The following is a 25,005-nucleotide window of genomic DNA, read 5'->3' on the forward strand; positions in this document are numbered from 1 at the left end:
TTCAGTGAGAGCGGAAGGGTCAAGATCAGCTCCAGGATCTTACTGGGTCTGCCTGTTGGGTGAGACAGGTAGCCCTACTTACGGACAAGACATTTTGAAGGGAGTGTGAGGAAAAGGCAAGGAACTGGGGGAAGTTACACACATTGAAATGCCCAAGAGGAAAGGTCATGCAGACAGCAGATCCCACTGCTCTGGAATTCAAAAGAGGAGGAGGAGCTGGAAATACTAATTTGGGAGTTACATGCAGATAGATGAGAAATGAGCTATGTTGTGGGTGCACTTTGGCAAAGAATATGGAATGAGAAAGGAGAGAGACTTAAGACACCCTTGAGGACCTTTCACCATCAATGGCAGATGAAGGGCTGCCAGCAAAAGGGACAGGAGAGTGCAGCCGAGAGGTAGGACGACAGAAATGGGCATCTGTGTGCTGGGGGAGCTGTGGGAAGAAAGAGTTTAAGGAAAGGGAGGGAGTACTGAGTGGGGCCAAATCCTGCTGAACAGTCAAGAGTTGCTTATAGTTCAGCATTTTTAAGTTTTATTAAATCTTTAAACTGTTAGCATCTATGTTTTAAGTATTTATGAAGTCGCCACATGGGTGATAGTGTTATCTATGATAAATATTGCACTGACTTCACCATTTTTGAAGCACAGTAATATGTTCAAATAAATGTTTCTTATGCATATTGGCATTTAAAGAATACCTTGCCATTTTATTAAATATCGTTTTCCTTTCATTGAATGTTACATAAAAGGCTGTCATATCTGTACAGGCAGGATGCTCCATTGGTCTCTGAATGTATTATAAATTATCAGGCAATCTAGTAATGTGCAAGACTGTTCGCAGCATGTCATTGTACCTGAGAGCAGTGTGATTATGCAGACGTGCAGCTATTACAAAAGCAGGAAGTCATTACCTCCTGACGTCATTACTTGTGAGTGACACAACACCTGATACTGATTTAGAAGTGGTGTTTCGTGCTCTCGTTCTTTACTTAAAAGATGTAGTTTGCCTCACTCTTTAATCAGACTCGGTAGCATAGGTGTTTGAAACCAGCCGTGTTAATCCAGTAGAAATTGCCCAACATTCACTTGTTGAGTCCAATGCCTTTGGGAAGGTAATGGATCAGAGTTATAAGAAAAATAACGTTCTTTTCCTGAAGATTTTGTTTTCCTAACCCCTTAAAAAGCCATTTTCCCCACCAAGTGGAGTTCCCTATATTTCCCACGCTCTTTCCTGTTGGGTGAATTCAGGGATGTCCCCTGTCTCAGCACATGGCCAGGTAGGCGCGCACTGACAGTCTCGGGGGAGGCAGGGCGTGCGACCGAGCATAAGCCTTCAGATCCGGATCGCTAGATGAAATCCGACTGTCTCTCTCTGGCTGTGTGGCCCTGCGCAAGGTAATTCAATTCTCTGAAACTCATTTTCCTTAACTCTAAGGTGTAATAAAAATTAAATGACTTCACGGTAAAGTAGCAAACGTGCGTTCCCTTCACAAGATTGGTGCTTCATTAATGTCGTTACTCCTGCAGTTTCACTCCTGCAAGAAACAGATAATCGTCGTAAACACCCGTACTTGAATTTGCCCCCTAATTTTTCCTCAGTTTTTTTCTTCTTGGTAGTGTTGAGCGTCCGTGATGGCTTCGAGTGGTCCCGTGTGCCTGGCGCCCGTTGCAGCTCACCCGGCTCCTGCTCCGCTGGGGCTTGCTCGGCGGCCCGCGCTCAGGGCTGACGCATCACTCCTTGCCACTGAGTAGCCAACATCACTTCCGGGCTGTTCCGGACGCGTTGGTGGATCTTAAGACATCACTAACTACCAGTGTACTTGTGGCTTAGCGTGAGGGCATGGGTTTTGGAGTCTGGCCACATTTCAAGGTCCAGATCTGCTGCCCCCAACCCCAACCACGTAGCCATGAGCAAGTCTCTTAATCGCCTTGAGTCACTGTTTGCTTAGTTATCCGACCTTTACGCTTACCTTGTAAGGTATAAAGCTTAGAGAAAATCTGTGGGGGGTATATAGGGAGGTGGCTCTGGGATACTGTTGCATTATTCCTGTCACTGTTCCGTCAATTCTGCTGACTCTGAGCATCTTTCAGTGTTGGACACAAGGTCATTTTTGAAATACCAGAGGCTGCTTCAGAATAGTACATTTGTTCATTTATTAAATATTTTTATTTTTATAGTGTCTTACTATTCTAAGCTTAGGTTTAAGTGCTGGGTAAGACTCAGCATTACCCTCACAGAGCTTATATTCTAATAGGGGAGGCCCCCCCCAACACACACACACACACACACACACACACACACACACACACACACACACATATAAATAGCCAAAACATAACTTGCTAGTCATGGTAAGTACCATAGAGGAAATGCACAAGGAGCAGATATCAGTCTAGGCAGAGGGTTCTGGGGCAGGAAAGGTCTTCGTATTTTTGAATAGCTACAGGAAGACCATTGTGGCCGGAGCCTATGGCACCTGTGAGCACAGGAGAACTAGACAGAGGCCAGAACTACCTTTGACGTTCATCCTTGGTGACGCCCTGCATTTTCCCCCTTATCTAAACAACAGATTGGAAGGCCACGCATCCCGCACTTTCAGTTCACTCTGACAGCCAGCCACCTTTTAGTCACCCGGGTGATTACCCAAGTGATTTAGCTTGGGTGTCCGAGATCATGATAGCATCTTCTTCTCTCTCAGTTGGTTTAGTACTGTCTCCTTTAGACCCATGGCAAGGGCCCCTGGTCGCAGGGCATCTTTGCACTGCTGCTTTCCACGGTCAGTTTCATATTCTCTGGTAGGATTCTTTTGGTCTCAGGTACAAGGATGAGCAAGGGCAAGTTATAGCTGTGGGCAGATGAATACACTGTAAGGTGTCTGCCTTTTTCTGAATTGAAACAGAAGACACGCAGGACCTGTGCCCCAGGGTTGGTGCTGCTGAGAGCAGGGATTGTGTCCAGAGAGCCGCATTGTAACGGATGCTGAATTCTGGCCTTCTCTCCTGTCTCGTCCTTCCTTAAGGAAGCCTGGCATAGTTGAGGAGGTAGTATGAGTATACTTAGTATGGAGTGGGGGTTTAAGATAGCTCAGCTTGTTCAAAGTAGGTCGTAACATTGAAAATTAAGATGAAATAAAAACTCAGGACCAGGGAAAAAGGTCTTGGAAAAAAAATTTTTTTTGTTAGAGTATAATATGAGACTATATACACCAATCAGAATTTGAGGGGTTGGAATTGTCACTTATAGAGAAGACAAAGAGTGTCCTCATGGCTTGCCCCATCATACTCAGAGGGGTGGCTCAGTCAGTTAAGCATCTGACTGTTGGTTTCAGCCCAGGTCATAATCTCAGGTTGTGAGATTGAGCCCCACATGGGCTTGGTGCTGAGTGTGGAGCCTGCTTAAGATTCTCTCCCTCTCCCTCTGCCCTTCCTCTCTTTGTCTGTCTGTCTCTCTACCTCTCTAAAACAAAACAATACAAAACAAAACAAAAACTTAAATAAAAAAAATATAAAACATTCTGCAAAGAATGTCACCGAGTATTCGTATGACAAGAAATAGACAGAGATACTCATTATGGGCCATCCCATCAACTGTGTAGGTGAACTGGGAAAGTTAGATTCTGTTTTTCAGTTAGCAAAGACACTTGGCCAAAATGTTGGCAAAACTGAAAAATGCCATGATTATTTTGACCTCATTTTGTCTTTAGTCACATGTTCCGCTGTCAGGCAGCATTGCAGATGAAGTCACCCACACTGAGTTCATTCTGAGGCTTTTGTGTGGTGAATACCTTGGATTTTTTCCCTCATGTTAGAGGGAAACTTCGAGGGTAGAATTGTCTCTTTCTACAGGCATCTCTGGGGCAACCCCGTTCACCCATGATTGTGGTCATTAATTTGGACCCATATGTCTTTAAACTTTTAGGAATAGTCTTTGGGGGAAATACCTGTTAGTTGCTACATGTGGATTCTGTGAAGTCCTACCCCCATCCCTTTCTCTCCGCCTTTCCCATTCGCCCTTTCCCTTCTACCCCACTGTCCTTCCTCCTCCTCCTCTCCTCAGTATTTTTAATTCAGGTAATGGAACTGTTATCAATCTCAGACTGAGTAAAGAAAAATGTGTTTAAATAAATTTGTTTTCCTATACAAATATAAGTTCTTTCAATACATGCTGTTCTTGAATTACATTTTCGGGTGATTGACAACTCGAAGCCATTACAGAACACTAATCAAGGGATTAGTGCTCATAATTTATTCCTTGTGCATTGGGTACAACTAATGCTAGTTTCTTCCTGTAGTTAATCTCTGGAAGTTAAATATGCACTATATTATATAAGCTGCTTTATAGCTAAAACTTGGCTCAAGAAAAAGCACTTAGACAGTTTTTAAGGGTAATCATTAATTTGATTAGTGAAAAGTCCATAGTGGTTTCACGATATTTCTTCCTACTTTCTTGAATATGGGTTCTTTGGAGTTGTTTTCTAAGCAGAGATTTCATTTCTTGTTCCAAAGGGAAGATAACAGCTTCTTTCAATGGAAACTATTAAAATGGGTTATTGATTACTGGCATCTATAAAAGATCGTAGCACATTGTAATTTACTGAGGAGGGAGGTTTTGGTATTTATCATGTGTCAGTAAAGGTATTCCAGTATCTGTCTTGACAAGATAATTAGGTAAAATTGTACATCGGGCAAACTGAATTGTAGGCACAGAAGAATAAGTGGGTGGGCAAGGGGGAAAGTAATGCTGGTTGAGAGAGACTATATTCAGAATGAAGCCAAACACCAGTGAACTAAAACTGTGATGCCTCAGTCACTGTCCATTTTGTAGATGAGACTGTCTTGAGTATTCTGTTTATCTGGGTGTTAGGAATGAAGTATGACAGGAGGACTCTTTCAGAGTAATGCTGCTGAGAGAGAGAACTAATGTCTGTGTTACAGAAAAAAAATGCTGTTTTTGAAATGGTAGTGCAGGCACTTGACCTTCGTCAGTCGATGGCCGCTTTGTGATAAGCTGAGCAGATGCACACGGGGTCCAAACAGATGTGGACCCTTGGTCCTCGGCGAGTCGCTTAACCTCTCTGATGGCAGTTTCTCCTCTGTAGGTTGCTAATTACTTAGATTTAGCTTCCCTTGCATAGTAATCAGCATAATAAGTGCACGTGTATTCTCCGCTTCCATCAGGCGTGCCGTTCTGCCTACAAATCTTTGTTAGTACGAACCATCTTAATGGGGTTACGTGGTTTCTTATTTACTTTTTCAGACTTCATTTTGCAAATTATGCAGAAATTTAAGAAATTCTGTGAATCACTTTTGCACACCACTGCGCGTACAGTATCTTTCAGAGATGACATTGCATACTTTGAATAGTGATAGTATCAAGCATATTTGCTGACCAGCCATTCATTTATAGTCCGTGTTTCTTGCACAGACCTCGTGCTTTCTTGTCTTGAAACCTCTATTATATTATTTTCGCTTCACTACTGTTTACAATGGCAAGCTCAAGTGCTTCCTTCATGAAGCCTTTTGTTAACATTGATAGCCACCTCCTCTGAAGTCACAGCGCGAGTGATCCTCCTCTTAATGGGACTAGGACTGTGTGACCTTTGTCCGCCCACACCGTAGTGTTGCATTGTTGTTTCACGCTAAGTATTATAGCTCAGCTAGATTTTCAGACCACTGGATGAGAGCTCTAGCTTCATGCCCTCCCCAGTGCCGAGCACAGTGCCTGGTCCGTAGAGGACACTCAAGTTTTTGTTCATCTACCCATCTGTTTGGCATTCATGAGACACATGTTGAATGTTTCCTTTTTCCCCTCACACTCATGCTTGGAACTGAGAAACTGAAGATCAAGAAGATGTTGTATCATCTTTGCCATCAAGTGAGTTATAGTCTAGTAAGGGAGACATACAAGGTAATGAAAAACTAAAGCATGTTATGAGTATCAGAATAGAAGGATGCTCAGAGGAGGCAGCCGGGGACATTTTTATAGAGCAGGGACGTTTTTATAGATAGGGATATTTTTGTAGATGTTCGAATTGTGTCTTAGCAGAAAAACAGGATTTCTCTTGAAGTGACAGGTAAAAGAGCTTTTTAAAAAATTACTTGATATTTTCACTTTGTGGAGTGCTGCTGTTATCCCAAGTATTATCACACACTCGTAAAAACTTTAAAACATAATTTGTATTAACTTTATCCCCATAAACCAAAAACATGTCTTAGCATTTTCTAAAAATAGGCATTCCAATAAATAGGGTATCATATTTCAGAGGAGTTGCTTTTCAGCCATAAGAAATCTACCTTGGATACTGCCAGAAGTCTCACTAGCTGCCCCCACATATGTTGTTTGCCACTGCTAAGAGCCCTGGAAACTGGGCATTTCGAGGAATGCTGAGGGCTGCCTGAAGGATTCTGAAAATTAGAGTTTGAAACTTAATTCTGCATGGGGCATCGGGGTTACACTGGACTGGAGGCATGTTCTGTCCAGGGTGAAGCCAAGACTAAAATTAAGTCTTCCCCCCAAATAAAAACTGATCAACCAAACAAAACTCCTTAATTTTTTTTTCAATAGTTTAAATCTAAGTGACCTTTTTTTATTACGGTATAAAGACATCTAAGTCAGGATGAAAAGATCAAGATCCGTGTTTTATTCAAATGGCATTCATTAATTCAAGTGAAAGCACACATATCTGTTCTTTCCTATTTTAATTCTGTTTGAACACAGTATCAAATCAGGGTCTCTTGGATATAAAACTTACATGCCTCAGAGTTGGAGCTGTTTCTTCCCCTTGCCATTTCCTAAATTCCTGAAATAATAAGGTTAGTTACCATTCTATAATGAAGCTCAGATTTTAAATGTTTCTTGTGATATGAATAAAAAGTGGATCATGGAGGTGGACAAGTCTGGGTTCATTTCCTGGCTGGGATGCATTGGGGGACTCTCCCATTGGAAGGAATGGGAAGTCATGCCTACTAAACAGGGTTGCTGTGAGCCACGTGAGATAACATGAAAATTGTATAATAGCAGGCGTCTAACACGTCTCTTTCCCTTTATGTAAACTGCATGCGTCCTCGTGGTTTACTGAATTTGATTGGCAGGAGGAAGGGACTTTGTAAGGAGCAACCTTCCTTCTTCGGTATTTAAAAAAAAAAAAAAAGAGCACATTGTTTAATAAAGGGACCAAATCTTAACACAATTTCTTTGTCCCTAATTTCAGTTTGTCCACAGTAGAAATTGAAAATCGAGCCCAAGCCCTTCATCTCTTTGAGACTTTGAAGACTGATCCAGAAGCCTTTCACAAGCACATGGTCAAGTATATTTACCCCACGATTGGTGGCTTTGATCACGAAAGATTGCTATATTATTTCTCTCTTCTGGAAAGCTGCGGCTGTGCAGATTTTGGGAAATACACGATTAAACCAGAAACCCACATTCGGCTGCTGAAGAAATTTAAGGTAGTTGCTTCAGGTAAGACGATCATTTCCCTGCTCGAACTCATTCTTTAAATTAAATCTAGGGATTAATTTTTTTTTATATACAATCATGTTTGTGCATTGTGGCTGCCATTGATCTGAAACCACAGGATTTGATGCTAATTGACTTTCGTTATTATCTTTCCAGCTCCTTTACTTACTGTTGAAGGAATTAAATAGCAAAGAAACTATAAGAAACCCATTGGAAGCCACACAGTAACTTAGAGTAGGCCTAGTACTAAAATCCAGAGGTTTTAACTAATCCTCCAGAGGTTTATTCCCTACTCCCAGAAGTTATATTTTACCTTATATAAAGGACAAGGCTGAGACACTTTACAATTGGCAATTTGGCAGAATTTCACTTCACTGGAGCCTCCTCTAAGTTTAAAGTGTGTGTGGAACCCTTAAAATAAGTGCCTTTGAACTTTTGATAAATTGTAGAAATCTTTAGAATGGTATCCATGTCTCCTTATGCTCATAACTAAGAAAATGAATACATTCCTACCTCTCCAATCTGTGTGATGCTTTATAACTTACAGGGCACTTTGAAATCCATATTCATGTATACTTACAACAGTTGTGAGAATTTACTTTAGTTTATCAGTGGTTTACTGAGTAACCAAATTAGAAACTGGACCAGACACAGAGAAAGGAGTAAGATCCAACCCCTGCCTTCGGGCCTTCAGGGAGTGGATGGGAGGCCAGATGAAGAGCGGGTGACTAGAATGCAGTGCGGTGAGTGATGGGTGCCCTGGTGGAAGAAAACCTGGGTGCCCTGCAGGCAGGAAGTGGCGGGGCCGCCCTTGTCTCCAGCACCCCCCTCGAGGCGGTCCGTCCACGGCCCATGACCCCCCCAGGCCTGGCCTGGAGCTCAGGTCCTCTGACCTGCGTAATCGACAGACTGTCTAACGTAAACCAGTAGATGAATTTTTCCCTCCAGCCACACAGAGGGCTTGGTGTGTGTGTGAAAGCTCTTGGAATGAACCTACTCTCTGGTTTTTTGTTTTTTGTTTTTTTCTTTTCTTTCCATTAGGTCTTAATTACAAAAAGCTGACAGATGAAAACATGAATCCTCTGGAAGCACTGGAGCCGGTTCTTTCAAGTCAAAATATCTTATCTATTTCCAAACTTGTTCCCAAAATCCCTGCGAAGGATGGACGGATGCTTTCCCCGAGCTCTCTGTACACCATCTGGTTACAGAAGTTGTTCTGGACTGGAGACCCTCACCTCATTAAACAAGCCCCAGAGGCCTCCCCGGAGTGGCTCCACGCCTACGATGTCTGCACGAAGTACTTTGATCGCCTGTACCCGAGCGACCTCATCACCGCGGTGGACGCCATTACGTTTTCTCCAAAAGCTGTGACCAAGGTAACTGAAAAGATAGCTTAAAGTGCATTGAATGCTTTAGAAGAAACGAAAATTGCTCTCACGTGCTGTAGATTGTTTTTATTTACTTTCTGAGATGGAGAATACTTAGACGTTTGACATTTTAGTTTTTTGCTAAGCATGAGGTGTTCTGAGAAATCATTTTCCTCTATCACAGAGTGCAAGTTGCCTAAATCAGACTCGACTGTTCTCATTTACATGTACATTTTGTACATGTTACAGTTCTCCTATGTCATTTTATAGTAAATATTCCATCCTGTTCTTTCCAGTTGATAAGTGGAAAACACCTCCCCAGTGCCCGGCCCACGGTACCTGCATTCAGAGGCACGCTGATAACTTAGGTGTGGTTCAATTGAGCACTTAAAAAATTTCACATGAATGCCATGTAGTAGTATATGACTTGGTGATAGAATTATTCATGGAAGTCTTTGTAGACATTTTCTAATGTCTGCTCCATGCTTAGGTCTGAGCCCCTCTAACTGGACTCCAAATCTTGCTCTGGATCCTTCCAACAATGTACTGTTTCACACAGAGTAAATAATGTGGGTGTCTCTCCTCCCCATCTTGCCCTCTACTTGGTCACAAGGCATCTCTGTCCTGCACAGTCTCCCAGCTCTGCTCTCAGCTGCTGAGCTCTGCTGCCTTTGGGACTCCTCTTCATCTGCTCTTGCCCATCTTTGCTGCTGCTTTCTCCTTCCCCAAGTTGGCTGGCAAGTCTGCCCAGTATTTTACCATGAGAATTTTTACTGTGGCTAATATTATCTTGAAAATTTACTGTAAAGGCTAAGAATTCAAGTCATTCATTTGGAGGTTGGCACAGGTAGAGGTTCAAACATCTTTGGGGATTTCTAGCTCTTCTTTTTTTTTTTTAATTTTATTTTTTAAAAGACTTTATTTATTTACTTGAGAGAGAGAGAGAGAGAGCATGAGCAGGGGGAAGAGGGAGAAGCAGGCTCCCCGCTGAGCTGGGAGCCCGACATGGGGCTTGATCCTAGGACCCTGGGATCATGACCTGAGCCGAAGGCAAACTCTTAACTAACTGAGCCACCCAGGCAGCCCAGGATTTAGTTCTAAGTAACTTGTAAGATCAACAGTTGTGGATGACCAAGGATTTCATTTCCTAATTATTAGAACTCAAGTACTTTTGTTAATAATGTGGTTTTAAATTTTATGAGCTCTACTATGAAAAGGAGATGATCATTTTTGTTGTTTTTAAGGAAGAAACTAAAGATTTTAAAGGGAGATAACATCATATATTTGAAAAGACTACAAGTTTTGCGTCCTGTAAACCTGGCTTGCACTTTGAACCCGCCACTTAATAGTTTTGTGGTTTAGACTGAGGACTCGGCTAGACCGGCTAGATTGCCTCCTTGTGGCTGAGTTATCGATGGTGCAGATAATATTATCATTCCCATTTTGACAGCTGAGGAACGTGAGACTCCATGAGGTTAGCTTCATGATAGAGGAGCTACACCTTGAAGTCAGGAAGGCTTTTTTCTAGGGTCTTTGCTCCAACCTCCCAACTGTAGTGTATCTAAGGAGTCTCGGAACAAGCAGCTCCAAGTCCAGGGTCCGGAGCCATTCTAGGAGCTGTGGGAGGGCCCGGACCAGGAGCCTCAAGGATGTTCAGTCCAAGTGGAGTAGCCTGTCACGGGATGTTTCTAGAGCAGGGCTGAGTCTGAATGAAGAAGGCGAGGCAGGAACCTGGCAAATATGGGAAAAGATGAGTCCAGCAAACACGGATTTTGAATCTCCTGAGAATGAGAAGAGGGTCACTGTCCCGACTATGTAAGTATTAGCAATGCAGGAAGCATGTATTGAGGGAAGGGAATGAACCGAGTGTGGAGTTGAAATCCAAGGAAAAGGCTCTAGACGTGGGACCATGAACTGGCTACAGGAGCCAGACAAGCAAACAGACGAGGTGGGAAGCCAGGAAGACAGAAGGGCCTTCACTTGAAGGCTGTTTCCTTCCCCTTAAGCTGAAGCAGTTTTTCAATATTTTACGTGAGCGCAGGAACAGGGACTAGGTCTGCGGCCAAGGCCACATGCTAATTGCGAGCATGTAAATGGAAATGGACAGATAGTTCTAGATTTCCCAGGAGCCGTTATTGACTCATGATTAAACTTAAGAGTTGGATGTAGAATCCACTCAGAGTGCTCGTTTTCATTTATGATGTTTTAAGTCAGATGTTTTCCGTTACGGCACATTCTCATCACCTTAGCTCCTTACTTACACCTTCAGATGTCCTCCCACCACCTGAGAATGTATGACACAGTTGTTTGTGCACACAGGTGCATTTTTCCTGAGGAAAAGATGCCTGGCTGACCCACCAAAGAGTGAGTCAGTTAATGATGGCATTGCTTTCTCTTAGTTCAGATGGTATGATCCTTAGCAAGGCACTCTTGTCTAGTAAACTAAATCAGGAGATGGTTTTCTACTGAGTCAGATAAGCTATAGAAAAGTGAGGCAGAGGCATTTAAAGTTAGTTTGACGTCATTAGGCTAGCTTTATGTTTTCCCTCATTTTATTAATTGGCAAGCTTTTAATTTTCCATCGAGGAAAAGTAAAAATTTAGATACGAGACTTGCTTGAAATCAGACAATACTGTGCTGGAGCGAGTGAGAACGAGAGAAATTCAAATTGAACACAACACTTACATGTCAGAGGACACATTGGGAAAACGAAGTGCAGCTGGATTTGGCCAAATTTGCAAAACACCAGATGTTCCCACAGCTCGTACATGATGTTACAAATGTAAAATAAGTGTATACTACTCACATATAGTGTGCAGTGTTCAAATGTATACCCACATTTAATTCAAAAACCGAACTTATGGAAAGAACTGGTAAGCTAATTCTAGAGTGCGTAACAAGAACAGCAAGCAAATGTTCAGGTGCTAGTATTCAGGAGCATCTGCAAAGCCTGCACTTAGTACCCATCCCCTGACCGAATAAAGCTGAGAAGGCCATTTACCTTCAAGATAATTGTCATTCAGTTGCCATTTGCATTAGCAGAATTTGTGGAAATTCTGAGGAAAATATTCACAAGAAGTTATGATGTCATGTAGGCAGAGATTGAATTTGCATGACGTTTGAGGTGATGAGTATGCAGGAGGGAGAATACGAATGTCTAAAGTTGGGAGCATTTTCTCCAAATCGAAATTGGTTCATCTTTGTGGAGTCAGGTAAGAGTTGCTTTCCTATTGCTTTTCTAGTTCAGGAAGTAGAAACATTTTTTAGAAGGGACAGAGAGAAAGTTAATGGGTTAGAAATCCGGAAAATGGTCGAAGAAGCCAAAATTCAGGTCCAAACACTATGTGCTTGGTTCAGATGTGATGTGGTTAGATGAGGGGGGGGGGCTTCTGTGCAGTCTCAGCCTTCATCTTAATCCCAGCCTGGTATGGTCCCCACGCACTTCCGATTGCTGGGAGAGCTGCGTCTGTAAGTAAGGACACGGGAAATACTCCTCTCACCTACGAGATGCTCCCCAGGAGTTTGCTTAGGACCCTTCTTTAAAAGCCCCAGGTAGTCACAGAACTAGAAGAGGCTTTCTGGCATCCTGCCTGGTGCTTCTCAACCTGGAATTGGGTGGGCATTTGCCACCCTCAGCCCACCCCACGTGAGTCCTCTGTTCCAGCTCCTACCATTGGTTTCTGATGGGAACAGGCCTTCTCCTTTGGGTTGGAGTGGGAAAAATATTTGGAACCTCTTATCTAGTCTGACCTCTGGCCCTCAAGCATCATATCTATTGATAATCCAGCTACTACCCCTAGTGTGTGTGTGTGTGTGTGTGTGTGTGTGTGTAAAGGATTTTTCTTTGGTCTTCTTATAGTTTCCACTTTTTTGTTCTGCTTTCTAGAACTATGGAAACAGCATAAGGGAATCTCTTTTTCGTATTATGACTGTTCTTGAAATAAGCTACTATTTCTTCCTTATCCTATTATCCAGATTATTTGACATAAAAATCTGGAAGAGTAAATTTGTCTTAAAAAAACATAATGACCTAAAAATCAAATGTAATTCCTAAGTTTGTCTCAATCAAAGGCTGCACTGTAGCGGTAACTTCGGGGACTTCACAGTGCTGACATTATCTCTTAACAAAGGATGGCAGCACATTTTTCACCATAATGAGCAATCAGTGTCTGAAACCACTGTAAAAATATTTAGATAATGCATATTACCTAATTGCATGGCATGATATATGACTTTCTGATGCACGAATCAAATGCATATTGTGTAGATTCAGACTGAATCACTAAGTAGGCATCAGCTGTGTGCCATATACAATATTAGTTGCCATTGACAACATTAAGATGTAAAAGACAGTCCTAAGAAAGTTAAGAAAATTTTTTTAAAGATTTTATTTTTAAGCTCTCCACCCAACATGAGGCTCGAACTCACCACCCCAAGGTCAAGAGTCGCATGCTCCACCAACTGAACCAGCCAGGAACACAAAATGTTTTTCTTCTTTACAGTAAAATTATTATAATTGAGAATTACACTCCTCATGAAATTAGATTCTTTGAGGCTAGGGATGGTGCCTTTTATCTAATTCTCCAGTTCCTAGCACGTATGAAGTAGGAACTCCTCAAATGTTGTTTAAACAATTGTTACGAAAATCGGTGATTGTAAAACCTTTTGATCTCTGGGTGCCTTAACATTCTTAAAAATTATTGAAGATCCTAAAGAACTTTTTTTTAATTAAGGTTGTATCTATTGATATGTATCATATTAGAAATTAAAACCAAGAAATTTTGGAAATATTTAATTCACTTAAAACTATCAGTAATAGACCTGTTCTAGGTTGACATGAAGATTTTAATGGAAAATAACTATTTCCAAAGAAAAAAGATTAATGGAAGACTGACATTATTTTATATTTACATGTCTTGCTTAATAGAACACAGCTGGATTCTTGTGTTTATTTTTGCATTCGGTTTTTGTTGTTTGGGTTGAAGTAAATGAAGAAAATCCAGCTTTACCCAGTTGTAAGGTTGGAAAAGGGAGAGGTGCTTTAATAGCCTATAGCTTGGGGTGTTCCCCTCTGATACTGCACTGAAACTCAACGAGTGGTAGATTCTTAGAGGCCAGGTGCAATGCGGAATCTAAAACTACCCTCTGTCCTCTGTTACATTAAAATCACTGGTCTATGTTGCACTTTGAATGGATCTTTTACCCATGTATGGTTTGTAATAAAAAGCATCGGAGCTTTGGAAAATAGTGATCCACTGAGTTCTGCAGATCATCCAAATGTTGAAAAGTTGCATTATACAATATCAACAAAGTCACATGCATTAAAATGAGCGCTCATCTCAGCAGATGAGTGTTTAAGTACTGGGAAGCCGTCAGTCTCACAGTGGTAGATACACCTTTTCCCAAATTCTAATTTTTTGCTTGACGGCTCAAATTTTATCAGTGGCAGCAAATACTATGAATTGTTTTCCTTGAAGTGACAGGCTCATTTTGTTCACTTTGGAGAAAATGTCTGCCAGATATCCAAGTCTAAATAACCAGAGCTTTCTATTAGTTGTTCTTTTAAGCAGAAATGGTGCTGCATGCAGACGTAGCTACCTCAGCTCATAATTCAAACCCTCACACAAATGCTCTTTCCTTATTATGGTGCTTGGTGAAGTGCTTTGTGTGTATATGTCAGTTCTTCATACAGGAGCTTAAAAAACGTGCCCTCAGTGGTTGAGATTTAATAAAATTAATCATTTTTACTCCATCATCAAGAATATTCTTAAGTGAAAATTTGCCAGCCAAGAACACAGTGGCTCTTAGTACAGTCTGGTGCCACTCCCTCAATTTGTGCTGAGTCCTCGCGGTTTTATCCACCATTGCTTTTTTACCAACCTATAAACATCAATACAGTGAAAAAAGATAAACAACGTCTAGCATCCTCAAAGTAGTTTTGACTTAGCAGACTGCTTGAAAGAGTCTTGGACTCCTGTGGTTTGCGGCTCACACTCTGAGAACCACTGTCCTAGGTTACTGTTTCCAAAGCTATAGCCATCTTTGATGCTTATGTGAGAGATCATTTCAGCTTCCTAAATATTTATAATATAAATACGAGTAATGAAGATATGTTCTGGTGAGTGCATAAAGGATTTCCTTAAATTTTCAGTTCCTTAAAAAAGATTGTCTTTTCTCTTTTTCTTAGAGAGAGGGAGAGAGTCGGAGAGAGGGGCAGAGGGAGAGAGAGAATTTCCAGCAGCCTCCACACTTAGCGCAGGGCCTGACTCAGGGCTCAGTCTCAATCCTGAGGTCATAACCTGAGCTGAAATCGAGTCAAATGCTTAACTGACTGAGCCACCCAGGTGCCCCAAAGCAGATTAATTGCTCATCAGCTTTCCAGATATGGAAATATTATAAATAATTTGAAAACGCAAGGTGGGGTTTGTGCCTGGTAATGCTGTTACACCACCCTTTGAATTTGTGAACTGTGCACTGTATTTTTTTCTTTCTTCACATTTTAGTTTTTATAACTTTTTTAGCTAGCACATTTATCTTTTATTGTTAATCAAGCTTAGCGGAGTGTTCCCTGGGAGATGTCTGAGAGACATATCAGAAAGGAGAAGGGGCTTGGAGTTAAGGGGACATCTGCTAAGGGACCCTCAGCTCTGTTCCTAGTCCAGGATATCATATCAGAGAAACGGCATTTTTTTTTCCTGGGGTCTGTTTGCCATAGTGTTTGAGGATGATGCTTAATGATGTTCCTCTCCTCTTTCATTAACACCCACTTTTAGAATTCAGAAAGGTGAAAGCAAAAACACCAAATAAATAAATGTTAATAACTGTTGTTGGAACAGCTGGCATTGGAGAGTGTGGCCTGGGTCTATGGCCCAGTGGCCTCTCTTTCACGTTTACACTCTCATGGAACTTGACTCATTAGAGCTGCCCCAGAGGTCATTCTATAAAGAAGTGGAGAACCAGTGTATAGTGTGGACGGGCAGGCTGCAGACAGGGAGCAGTCACACTCCCCATGGCTTCTGTTCGTTCCCGTCCTGCGGGGACGGTTATGGAGAAGAGGCAGAGAGATGCCACAGGTGTTCCTCCTGTCGTTTCCTGCCTGTTGATTAGAGCAATTGGAGTGTCATAGAAAGATGAGGAATCGGCAGTGGGCTTTTTGCTCCCTTACCTGATTAATAACAAAAGCTTAATAACAAAAGCTCTTGCCACTGAGGGGAGAAAGTTGTCTGGGGTCTGTCAGAACCTGGTCCTGGGGCTCCCATTTCATGAGGCCATTCCCCTCAGATGTACGAGTCTCTGAAACCCCCAGTGGCAATAAAGCCACTGCTTCCAGAAAGCTCTGAAATAGATCAGAAGAGCACACTCTTCTGAGTGTTCTGCCAAGGCTAAAAATTTACTCTTTATTTCCTATCTCAGGCTTTGCCCAACTGGATTGATAATTAAAATTCCTCGGAAGTTAAACAATGAGTTTGAATGAGAGTAGAAAATGTGCCCAGTAATATAGGTCAGCAACTTTAGTCCCCATTTAAATTCCCAGAGGAGAAATTGACATCTTAAAAATCAAATCTTCTTGCCCTTTTATTTGTATTTCAGTTATATCAAAATCAAAAATTCATAAGTTCATGGATGTAAGGCTCATGGATTATTTTTCCTCATTTCTGCTTTATTAGCCAGAGAGGTCTGACTTAGGTGTCTGGGTAAAAGCAGGTTCCTTCAGGAAAATACACTTTCACTTGAGTAGTATAGCTTCTTCAAATCTGAAGTTAAGTTAATCCTACCTCAAATTTTTATGCATCTTATTTTAAAAATAGGGGGAAAAAAGTCATATCAGCATCAGCTTCATAGCCATGCAACTTAACGAGGCCTGAAACAGGCAAGCCAAACAAGGTTCTAGAGTTCTGGTCTTAGTTCACTCCAAACACACATTCCTAGAATGCTGGAGAGCAGAGCAGTGGTTCAGTGGTGCGTGGGGCGCAGGGGAAGACAGTAGACACAGGAAACCCCATTGGGTTTAGCTTTGTGAGGATACCAGGTCAAGCCAGTTGTCCAGACATTGGTTGAGAAAATCTTCTCTCAGGGGCGTGTCCCTCCCACACATACCCAAATGGATGTCAAGCTAATAATAATAGATTATAAGACCTGAGACGTTCTCTCTCATCTACAGGAATCACTGTCGCTGCTATACAATAAGGATAATAAAAGCTACCATTTGTTGTTTACTATTACGTACCAGGCACTGGCTCGACATTTTACCTTATCTCTAATAATCATCCCAAAAGCCCTGCAACCCAGCGTTATGTCTCAGTTTAGAAATGAGTAAACTAAAGGTTAGATGTTAAGTAATTTGTTCAAGGTCAGAAGCAAGTTAGTAGTTGAGCCGGAATTCCAGTCCTGTTCGTATCTACTCCGTGTTGGAGGTCTTCAGCAAATGGTGATCTTTTACTCCCTTAGACGGGGCCCACGCACTATGTTTGGAGGCAACCCATTCATTTGTTGGATCCATTTATTTGCTACTCTCTTATATGCACTCCCCATCTGCCTTTTTGATCCATCCTCTTTTCTGTAACTACGGAGAAATAGAGCCACTTCCTCTCCTCCCTGTGACTGCTCTTAGGGTAATGGAATAAATTATACCTTGTATCACCCAAGATTTTTCATCCCCATTTTTTCTTTATTTCCCAAATAACCTGGATTCCATGTGTTTCAATTCTATTCATCTTTTCCTTGACAGCTTATGTTCCTCTTTAAAAAAAAAAAATCCCTTCGTGTTTTAGTTTTCTAGTGTTGTTGGAGCTGATTACTACTAGGCTTAAATAATACAAATTTATTGCCTTATGCTCCCATAGGTTAGAGTCTGACAAGGGTTTCACTGGGCTAAAATGGGGGTGGACAGAAACAGAGGAGGACTCTGGAGGCTTTAGGGGAGAATCCATTTCCTTGCCTTTTCCCATGTCTGGAGGCTGTCTTCCCTCATTCCTTGGCTTAAGGCTTCTTTCCCCCATCTTCAGAGCCAACAGCATTAACCTCTCTCTGACCCTTCTGTCTTCACATGTTCCTCTCTGACCAGAAGCCAGGAAAGGTCCTCATGTTTAAGGATCCATGTGATGAGATTGAAACCTGTGTGGATAATGTGGGATAATCATCCCATCTCAGGGTCCATATCATTACTATATCTGCACAGTCTCTTTGCCATGTAAGGAGCATATTCACAGATTCCAAGGATTAGGATGTAGACATCTTTGGGAACTGTGATTCTCCCTATCAAGACCTTTACATATACTAAGGTTTTAGAGACTTCATAGGCTGTATAAGGCTATATAATGTTTTGTAAAAGGACTGAAGTTAGGGGTGCCTGGCTAGCTCAGTCAGAAGAGCTTGTGACTCTTGATCTTGGGGTCGTGAGTTCGAAAATTGAAAATATAATACATATTTTTTATCTGTAATAAGTCAAGCAGAGAAAGACAATTATATGGTTTCACTCATTTATGGAACATAAGTAGGAAGATCAGTAGGAGAAGAAAGGGAAGAAGAAAGGGGGGGCGGTAAACAGAAGGGGAAATGAACCGTGACAGACTATGGACTCCGGGAAACAAACTGAGGGCCTCAGAGGGGAGGGGGGTGGGGGAATGGGATAGGCCGGTGATGGGTAGTAAGGAGGGCACGTATTGCATGGTGCACTGGGTGTTATACGCAAGTAATGAATCATGGAACTTTACATCAAAAACTAGGAATGTACTGTATGGTGACTAACATAATATAATAAAAAAATAGTATTAAAAAAGAAGCCAGTTACAAAAAAAGGAAAAAGAAAGAAAATGGAATTTAGTTTATCCAGTATATAACATTTGTACTTTAAAGCCAAATAAACTACATATATCTCTGTTTCTAGTTAACTGGTGTGTGTGTGTGTGTGTGTGTGTGTGTGTGTGTGTGTGTGTAACCACATGGATCAATTATTGGAGTACATATTACAACAATGAATGCAAATCTTTTGATTATCATGACTTTTTTAATTGAAAGGATATCTAATTCACATTTGTCTCAGAAAGCACTGCATTTCTGAAGCTCCTGTTCCTGAGTGGAAAGTGGCATACTCCTTTATTTTTTAAGACTTTTATTGTTTTTTTAAGAGCAGTTATAGGTTCACAGCAAAATTGAGAGGAAGGTACAGAGATTTCTCATAGACCACTTGCCGCTGTCCCTGCACAGCCTCCCCCATTATCAGCATCCCTCATTAGAAGGTACATTTGTTAGGACTGATGAACCTACATTGACACGTCATCATCACCCAAAGTCCAGAGTCTGCCATAGGGCTCACTCATGGTGTTGTATGTTGTATGTGTGGACAAATGTGTAGTGACATGTATCCATCTACCCATCCTTAGGATATCATACAGAATATTTTCACTGCCCCAAAAATTCTCTGTGCTCTGCCTCTTCACCCTCTACCCTCAGCCCCTGGCAACTGCAGATCTTTCTGCTGTCTCTGTAGTTTTGTCTTTTCCAGAATGTTACAGGGTTGGAAGTGTACACTATATGGTCTTTTCAGATTGGCTTCTTCTTCTTCTTTTTTTTTTTTTAAAGATTTTATTGAGAGTAAGAGCACACAAGTGGGGGTGGGGGGGAGGGGCAGAGGGAGAGAGAGAAGCAGACTCCCTGAGGACTCCCAGGACCCTGAGATCATGACCTAAGCCAAAGGCAGACACTTAACTGACTGAGCCACCCAGGCGCCCCTCAGATTAGCTTCTTAAATTTAGTAATACACATGTAAGTTTCCTCTGTGTCTTTTCCTGGCTTGATAGTTGATCTCTTCTTGGTGCTGAACAATATTCCATTGTCTGGACGTGTCACAGTTTATATACCTGTTCACCTGTTAAAGGACAACTTGGTCGCTTCCAAGTTTTGCAGTTTTGAACCAAGCTGCTATAAACATTCATATGCAGGTTTTTATGTGGATGTAAGTTTTCAGCTCCTTTTAGTAAATACCAAGGAGCGCGATTACGGGAGTACATGGTAAGAGTATGTTTAGTTTTGTGAGAAACTGCCCAGCTGTCTCCCAAGGTGGCTGCACCATTCTGCACTCCCAGCAGCAGTGGATGCAAGTTCCTGTTGCTTTGCGTCTTCGCCAGCATTGTATGTTGCCACTGTTCCATATCTTAGTCATTCTGACGATTCTAGTAGGTGTGGAGTGGTATGTCGTTGTTGTTTTAATTGCATTTCCCTGAAGATACATGGTGTGGAGTATCTTTTTATGTATTTATTTGCTGTCTTTATATCTTTTTTGGTGAGGTATCTGCTTAAGGTCTTTGGCCCAATTTTTGATCAGTTGTTTTTAAAAAAATTGTTTTAAGAATTCTTTGTGTATTTTGTATGATTTTGCAGAGCGGAAGTGTTCATTTTAATCTAATCATTGTTTTTTTCCACGTGTTTTGCCTTTGGTGCTGTATCTAAAAACTCACAGCCATATCCAAGGTCATCTAGATTTTTCCTTTTGTAATCTTTTAGGAATTTTATAGTTTTGTTTTACATTTGGTTCTGTGGTCCATTTTGAGTTAATTTTGAGTTAATTTTTGTGTAGGGTCTAAAGTCTGAGTCTAGATTCCTTATTTGCATATGGATGTCCAGTTGTTCACCATTTGTCAAAAAGACTGTCGTCGCCCCATTCCATTTCCTTTGCTCCTTTGTCAAAGATCAGTTAACTGTACTTATGTGGGTTATGCTTATATATTAGCCCCCTCCCCCCAATTTTATGTTGTTCACTGTTGCTATTTTATAATCATACTAACCTCGACTAGAAAGTATTATAAAATGTTTACTCAGTGTTACCAGATGACTAAATATTAACTTTCTCTTCTCTCTCTCTTTTTAATCTCATGAGTATTTTTCTCATTGATACCTGGTTTTGGTTTAGTCATCATTTGACTCCTTTGATTCTGAACTGAATGAGTTTTATTCATGCCGGATACACTCAGGAAATGTTTATGTGAGCACTTTTTCATTGCCATTGTTCTAGGTGCTATAAACAAAAGACTACCAAGTTTGCCTTTGAGACGCTCGTGGTTGATTGGCGTAAATGTATGCATGTGTAATAGATGAATTATAAGTTAACATAAAAAGTACTATTTCAGGGTTTAATAAATGCTGTGTGTAGGAAGGCACAATCAACAGTTATTGAAGGCCTTCTGTTTCGTATATTTGTTAATAATGATACCCAAGAGTGTTTATTTCAAGATTTTCAAATGTGCAGTGTGTACTACTCTCAGCTGACTTTCAGCTAGCCTGTGCATATTATTATAGTTGTAAACATTATCCTTCCATCCCTGCTCTTGAAAAAGCCTTTGCTTTTAAGGAACTATTTTCTTCTGTTTCGCAGGGTGAAAGTTTAGTCTGATAAGCATATTCTATCTTGACAAAAATGCAAAAAAACCCGGGAGCTTAGGAGATAAGCATAGAAGAGAAAACCTAAAAAGGAATTGGGTTTTTATTCCATTATGACTGTCAAAGGCACAGAATAAATAGGAACAGAGAATACTTAAAGGATAGAGAATACAGTTTTTAAAATTTGATGTAATGTAACATTATTTACTCATATATAAATAAAACATAAATAATCCTGAGAAAAATGACCTTCTATTACAAGACTCTAAAGAAAAGAAAGTTTCCTCCTTTAAATGTTTTACATGGTGTTTATACTTCTAGAGTTGATTATTTGTCCTTCCTGCCCGTTTTCCATTTATTAAGAGTAAAAAATCCATAAGTTCCTACAGAAGTCAATCTGATTTTCCCATTTGGCTTAGGATCTTCTTTTTTTCTAGTATACATCATTGGTTAATTTGTTCATTCATTGAACAAATATTTATTGAGTGCTGGGGAAGACAGCTTGTAAAATGGCCCTTAATGATCCCTACCTCCCAGCATTTAATCCCCTGTGTAATCCCCTCTCCTAGAGTGTGGGCTGGATTTATTGATTTTTCTCTAATGAACAGCATATAGCAAAAATGATGGGTTGCCACTTAGAAAATTAGGTGACAGAAAGATTGTGGCTTCCTTCTTAGGTGCTCTTTCTTACTTTCTCTTGCATGACTTACTCTTGGGAAATGTAGCTACCATGTGGTGAAGAGCTCCACATGGCAAGAGACCAAGGCTGCTGATAACCATGTGAGTCAACGTGGAAGTGGATCTCCTCCTGCCACCCAACCAGGCCATCATATGAAACCACAATCCTGGCCAATCGTTTGATTATAACTTCAGGAGAGACCTTTATCCAGAGCTGTACCCAGATTCATGATTTATAGAAACTATGAGATAATAGATTTTTAAGCTTCTAAAATTGGGTAATTTGTTATACAGCAATGGACAAATCATTATCAGTGCCTACTATGTATCAGGAATTGTTCTCAGTGCTGGGTATATAACACTGAACAGAATAGACAAACACCTGTGACCTTAGGGAACCGTGCATTAGGGAGAGGTGGAAACCAGACAATAAACAAGAATGAGTAAGTTCAGACGTGTGAAATGGCAATTGATACAAGTGAAAAATAAACCTAGAAAGGACTCAAGGTGCAGGATGGCTACAATTTAAAATAAGATGGTCAAAGAAGACCTTACTGAGAAAGTAACCATAAGGGAAGACCTTAAGGAAATAAGATGGCAATGGGCTCTTTAGTTATCAAAGGTAACATGGATGGGGAAGTGAAAAGTCTTGACAGGGAGCATGCTGGAGGAGCAGCAAGGAGGCCAGTGTGGCTGAAGGAGAATGAGAGAGGGGAGCAATGGGAGAGGAAGTCTGGTCAAAGAGGTAATAGGAGAGCAGGACCTTATACGAATGAGAAACCACTTAGAGAGTTTGATCAGGCCTGGCATTTTGGCAAGATTACTCTGCAGTCCAGAAAATATTGTAAGAGGAACGGTAGAAAGAAAGGATATCACTTAGAAGGCAGCTGGAGTTTTCCAGATAAAAGATGAGAGTAGTTTGGATTCAGGTGATAGCAGTAAAAATGTGAGAAGTGGTCAAATTCTGGTTTGATCTGGAAGATAGGACCAAAGGGATTTGCTGATGTATTTGAGGTGAGATGTGAGAAAAAGTTAATACAGGATGGTATCAAGATTGTTGTGAACAACTATAAAGATGGGGGTGCCATTTTCTAAGATTGGGAAGGAGCAACTTTTGGGAGGGGTAGTAAGAGTTTGTTATGATATTAAAATTGATGTGACTTTTTTAAGATGTCACCATGGGAAGAAGCTGGGTCATAGGTAACTTGGGATCTCTCTGTACTATTTTGCAATGTCTTGCGAGCCTATAATTATCTCAAACAGTTTTTGGTTTTTTGAATATCGATATGACTTTTAAATATCCAAGTCAGGCTGTTGACAGGCAGTTGTGTATATGAATTTGGAGGTCAACAGAGAAGTCTGGGCTGCAGAAATACATTTCAGAACTGTCAGTGTATAGAGAGGAGTCAAAGCCAGGTAGCTGGATAATATTCCCGAGGGAGCAAGTATGTAGAGAAGAAGAGCCGAGGATGAAGCTGCAGGGCACTCCGACATTAAGACTTGAGGATAAGGAAGAACCAACAAAGACTGACAGACTTCTAAGATTTTTTTAATATAACAATATTTTTATTCATTAATGAAAAAGACCTGGTAAGGAGAGAGGAGAATTTCTGCTGTAATTGGTGAGAGTGGACGGGCCCTAGAGCCCAGAGGAGCGGTTGACCTTGGACAAGATCCCTGTCAGCCTCCCATGATGACAGCAGGAGGGAGGCAGAGCTTGAAGGGCACAGGTGCGGTGGTAGGAGATGGAGGCCATTGACTTCGCGCTGCTTCTATTTTCTCAGTCAGCAAAGAGGCAAAAAAGAAAACGGAGTTGAGTAAAGGAAGGACTGTGGAGATTTGAGAGAAGAGAAGATACAAAGCAGTAATCGTTTAAGAGAGTGGGGAAAACAGAGAAATGTCAGAATGATGCCCACCTCCAGCGTTTTAATGAGCGCCTCTCCCAGTTTTTAACTGTAACCCTAATTATGAGCTCTCAAAATGTTAGTAAGTCTCCTGTCCCTAGAATTTGCATGTTTTGGACAAACCTACTTCCCCTCCAATGCCTTGGCTTTCCCTATACTTGACCCTGCTGTTTGTCCTCCTCTTGCCGGATGCCTGTTTTTATCCTTAATAAGATTTATGTTCACAAAACTTAATAGAATTCTTTCTTTTCAGTTCAGCCATTTCTCTATGATGAAGTACAGATATTAGGGTTCCTTACCTAATGACCCAGTACCAGTGTAGTGATTTGAACCATGCTTGGGCAGTGGTACGTATTAAAATTAATGTTGGCTGCCATCGCTAATGATGTTGCTGCTGCTGCTACCGAGCCCTATGCTGGTCCTGTGGAGGAAACCCAAAGGAAATGTGAGACGTGATCCCTGCCTTCAATGAGCTTACAATCTAGGAACACCAGGCAAACATGCATACAAGCAGGTAGCATGAAAGTGATCACGGAGTTTGAGTGTGATAATTTCCCCAAACATTAGGTCATTTGATATTCACAGATCTCTTGTAGGAGTGGGAATTGGGCAGGCATTATCATCTCCAGCGCAAAGGTCAGATTCCTGAAGGATAATTGTCCCAAGTTTTAATAAGGAGCAAGTGGCCGATCCCATTTTCACACCCAGGTCTCCTGGTTCCAAATTTGATGTGATTGCATGACACAGTTCTGCTCTTGGAACTGAGAAGAAAGGTCACTGTAGCTGAAATAAGTAAAGTCCAGGACATAATTAAGTATTTTTGTAGGTTCACGAGCCCATGAAAAGTCCATCTTACCTTTAGGAAGTTGGAGAGTTTGGTCCAGGTGGGCCTATGTTATGAAGAGTCCCCAAAAGGCACACAAGCAAGAAGCCCGTGGACACTTGTGCACCGTGCGGGGGCTGGAGAAGGACAGTCTGAGGAGGGGAGAGAAAGGTAGCATTTGAGTGCCTGGGCCGTGCCAGGAGCTACTGCATACAGTGTCTCCTAAGCTCTCCGTATCGACTACGTGGGGTCGATGATGCCTCCCCTGTTTGACAGAGCATCAAGCAGGCTCCAACGAGTTAGGGGACTTACCCTAGACTGCTAGCATTTAAGTGACAGAACCAGGATTTGAATTTAAGTCTGTCAAATTCTGAAACCTTGTGCTAAGCATGCTGT

At 41.3% G+C, this 25,005-nt stretch overlaps 1 protein-coding gene across 1 annotated transcript in view; it reads left to right on the forward strand.

The window, feature by feature from the left end:
• The window catches only part of NBAS (NBAS subunit of NRZ tethering complex), a 339,918-nt gene that overhangs the window by 241,407 nt on the left and 73,506 nt on the right, over positions 1 to 25,005 (forward strand). The window contains exons 43-44 of the mRNA XM_045807103.2: positions 7,215 to 7,465; positions 8,504 to 8,838. Coding sequence (XP_045663059.2) covers positions 7,215 to 7,465; positions 8,504 to 8,838 — 586 coding nt within the window. The remainder of the gene's footprint in view (positions 1 to 7,214; positions 7,466 to 8,503; positions 8,839 to 25,005) is intronic.

The sequence above is a fragment of the Ursus americanus genome, chromosome 7 (genome assembly GCF_024610735.1).
Source record: "Ursus americanus isolate L20-20 chromosome 7, mUrsAme1.1.p, whole genome shotgun sequence".
Classification (NCBI taxonomy): domain Eukaryota; kingdom Metazoa; phylum Chordata; class Mammalia; order Carnivora; family Ursidae; genus Ursus; species Ursus americanus.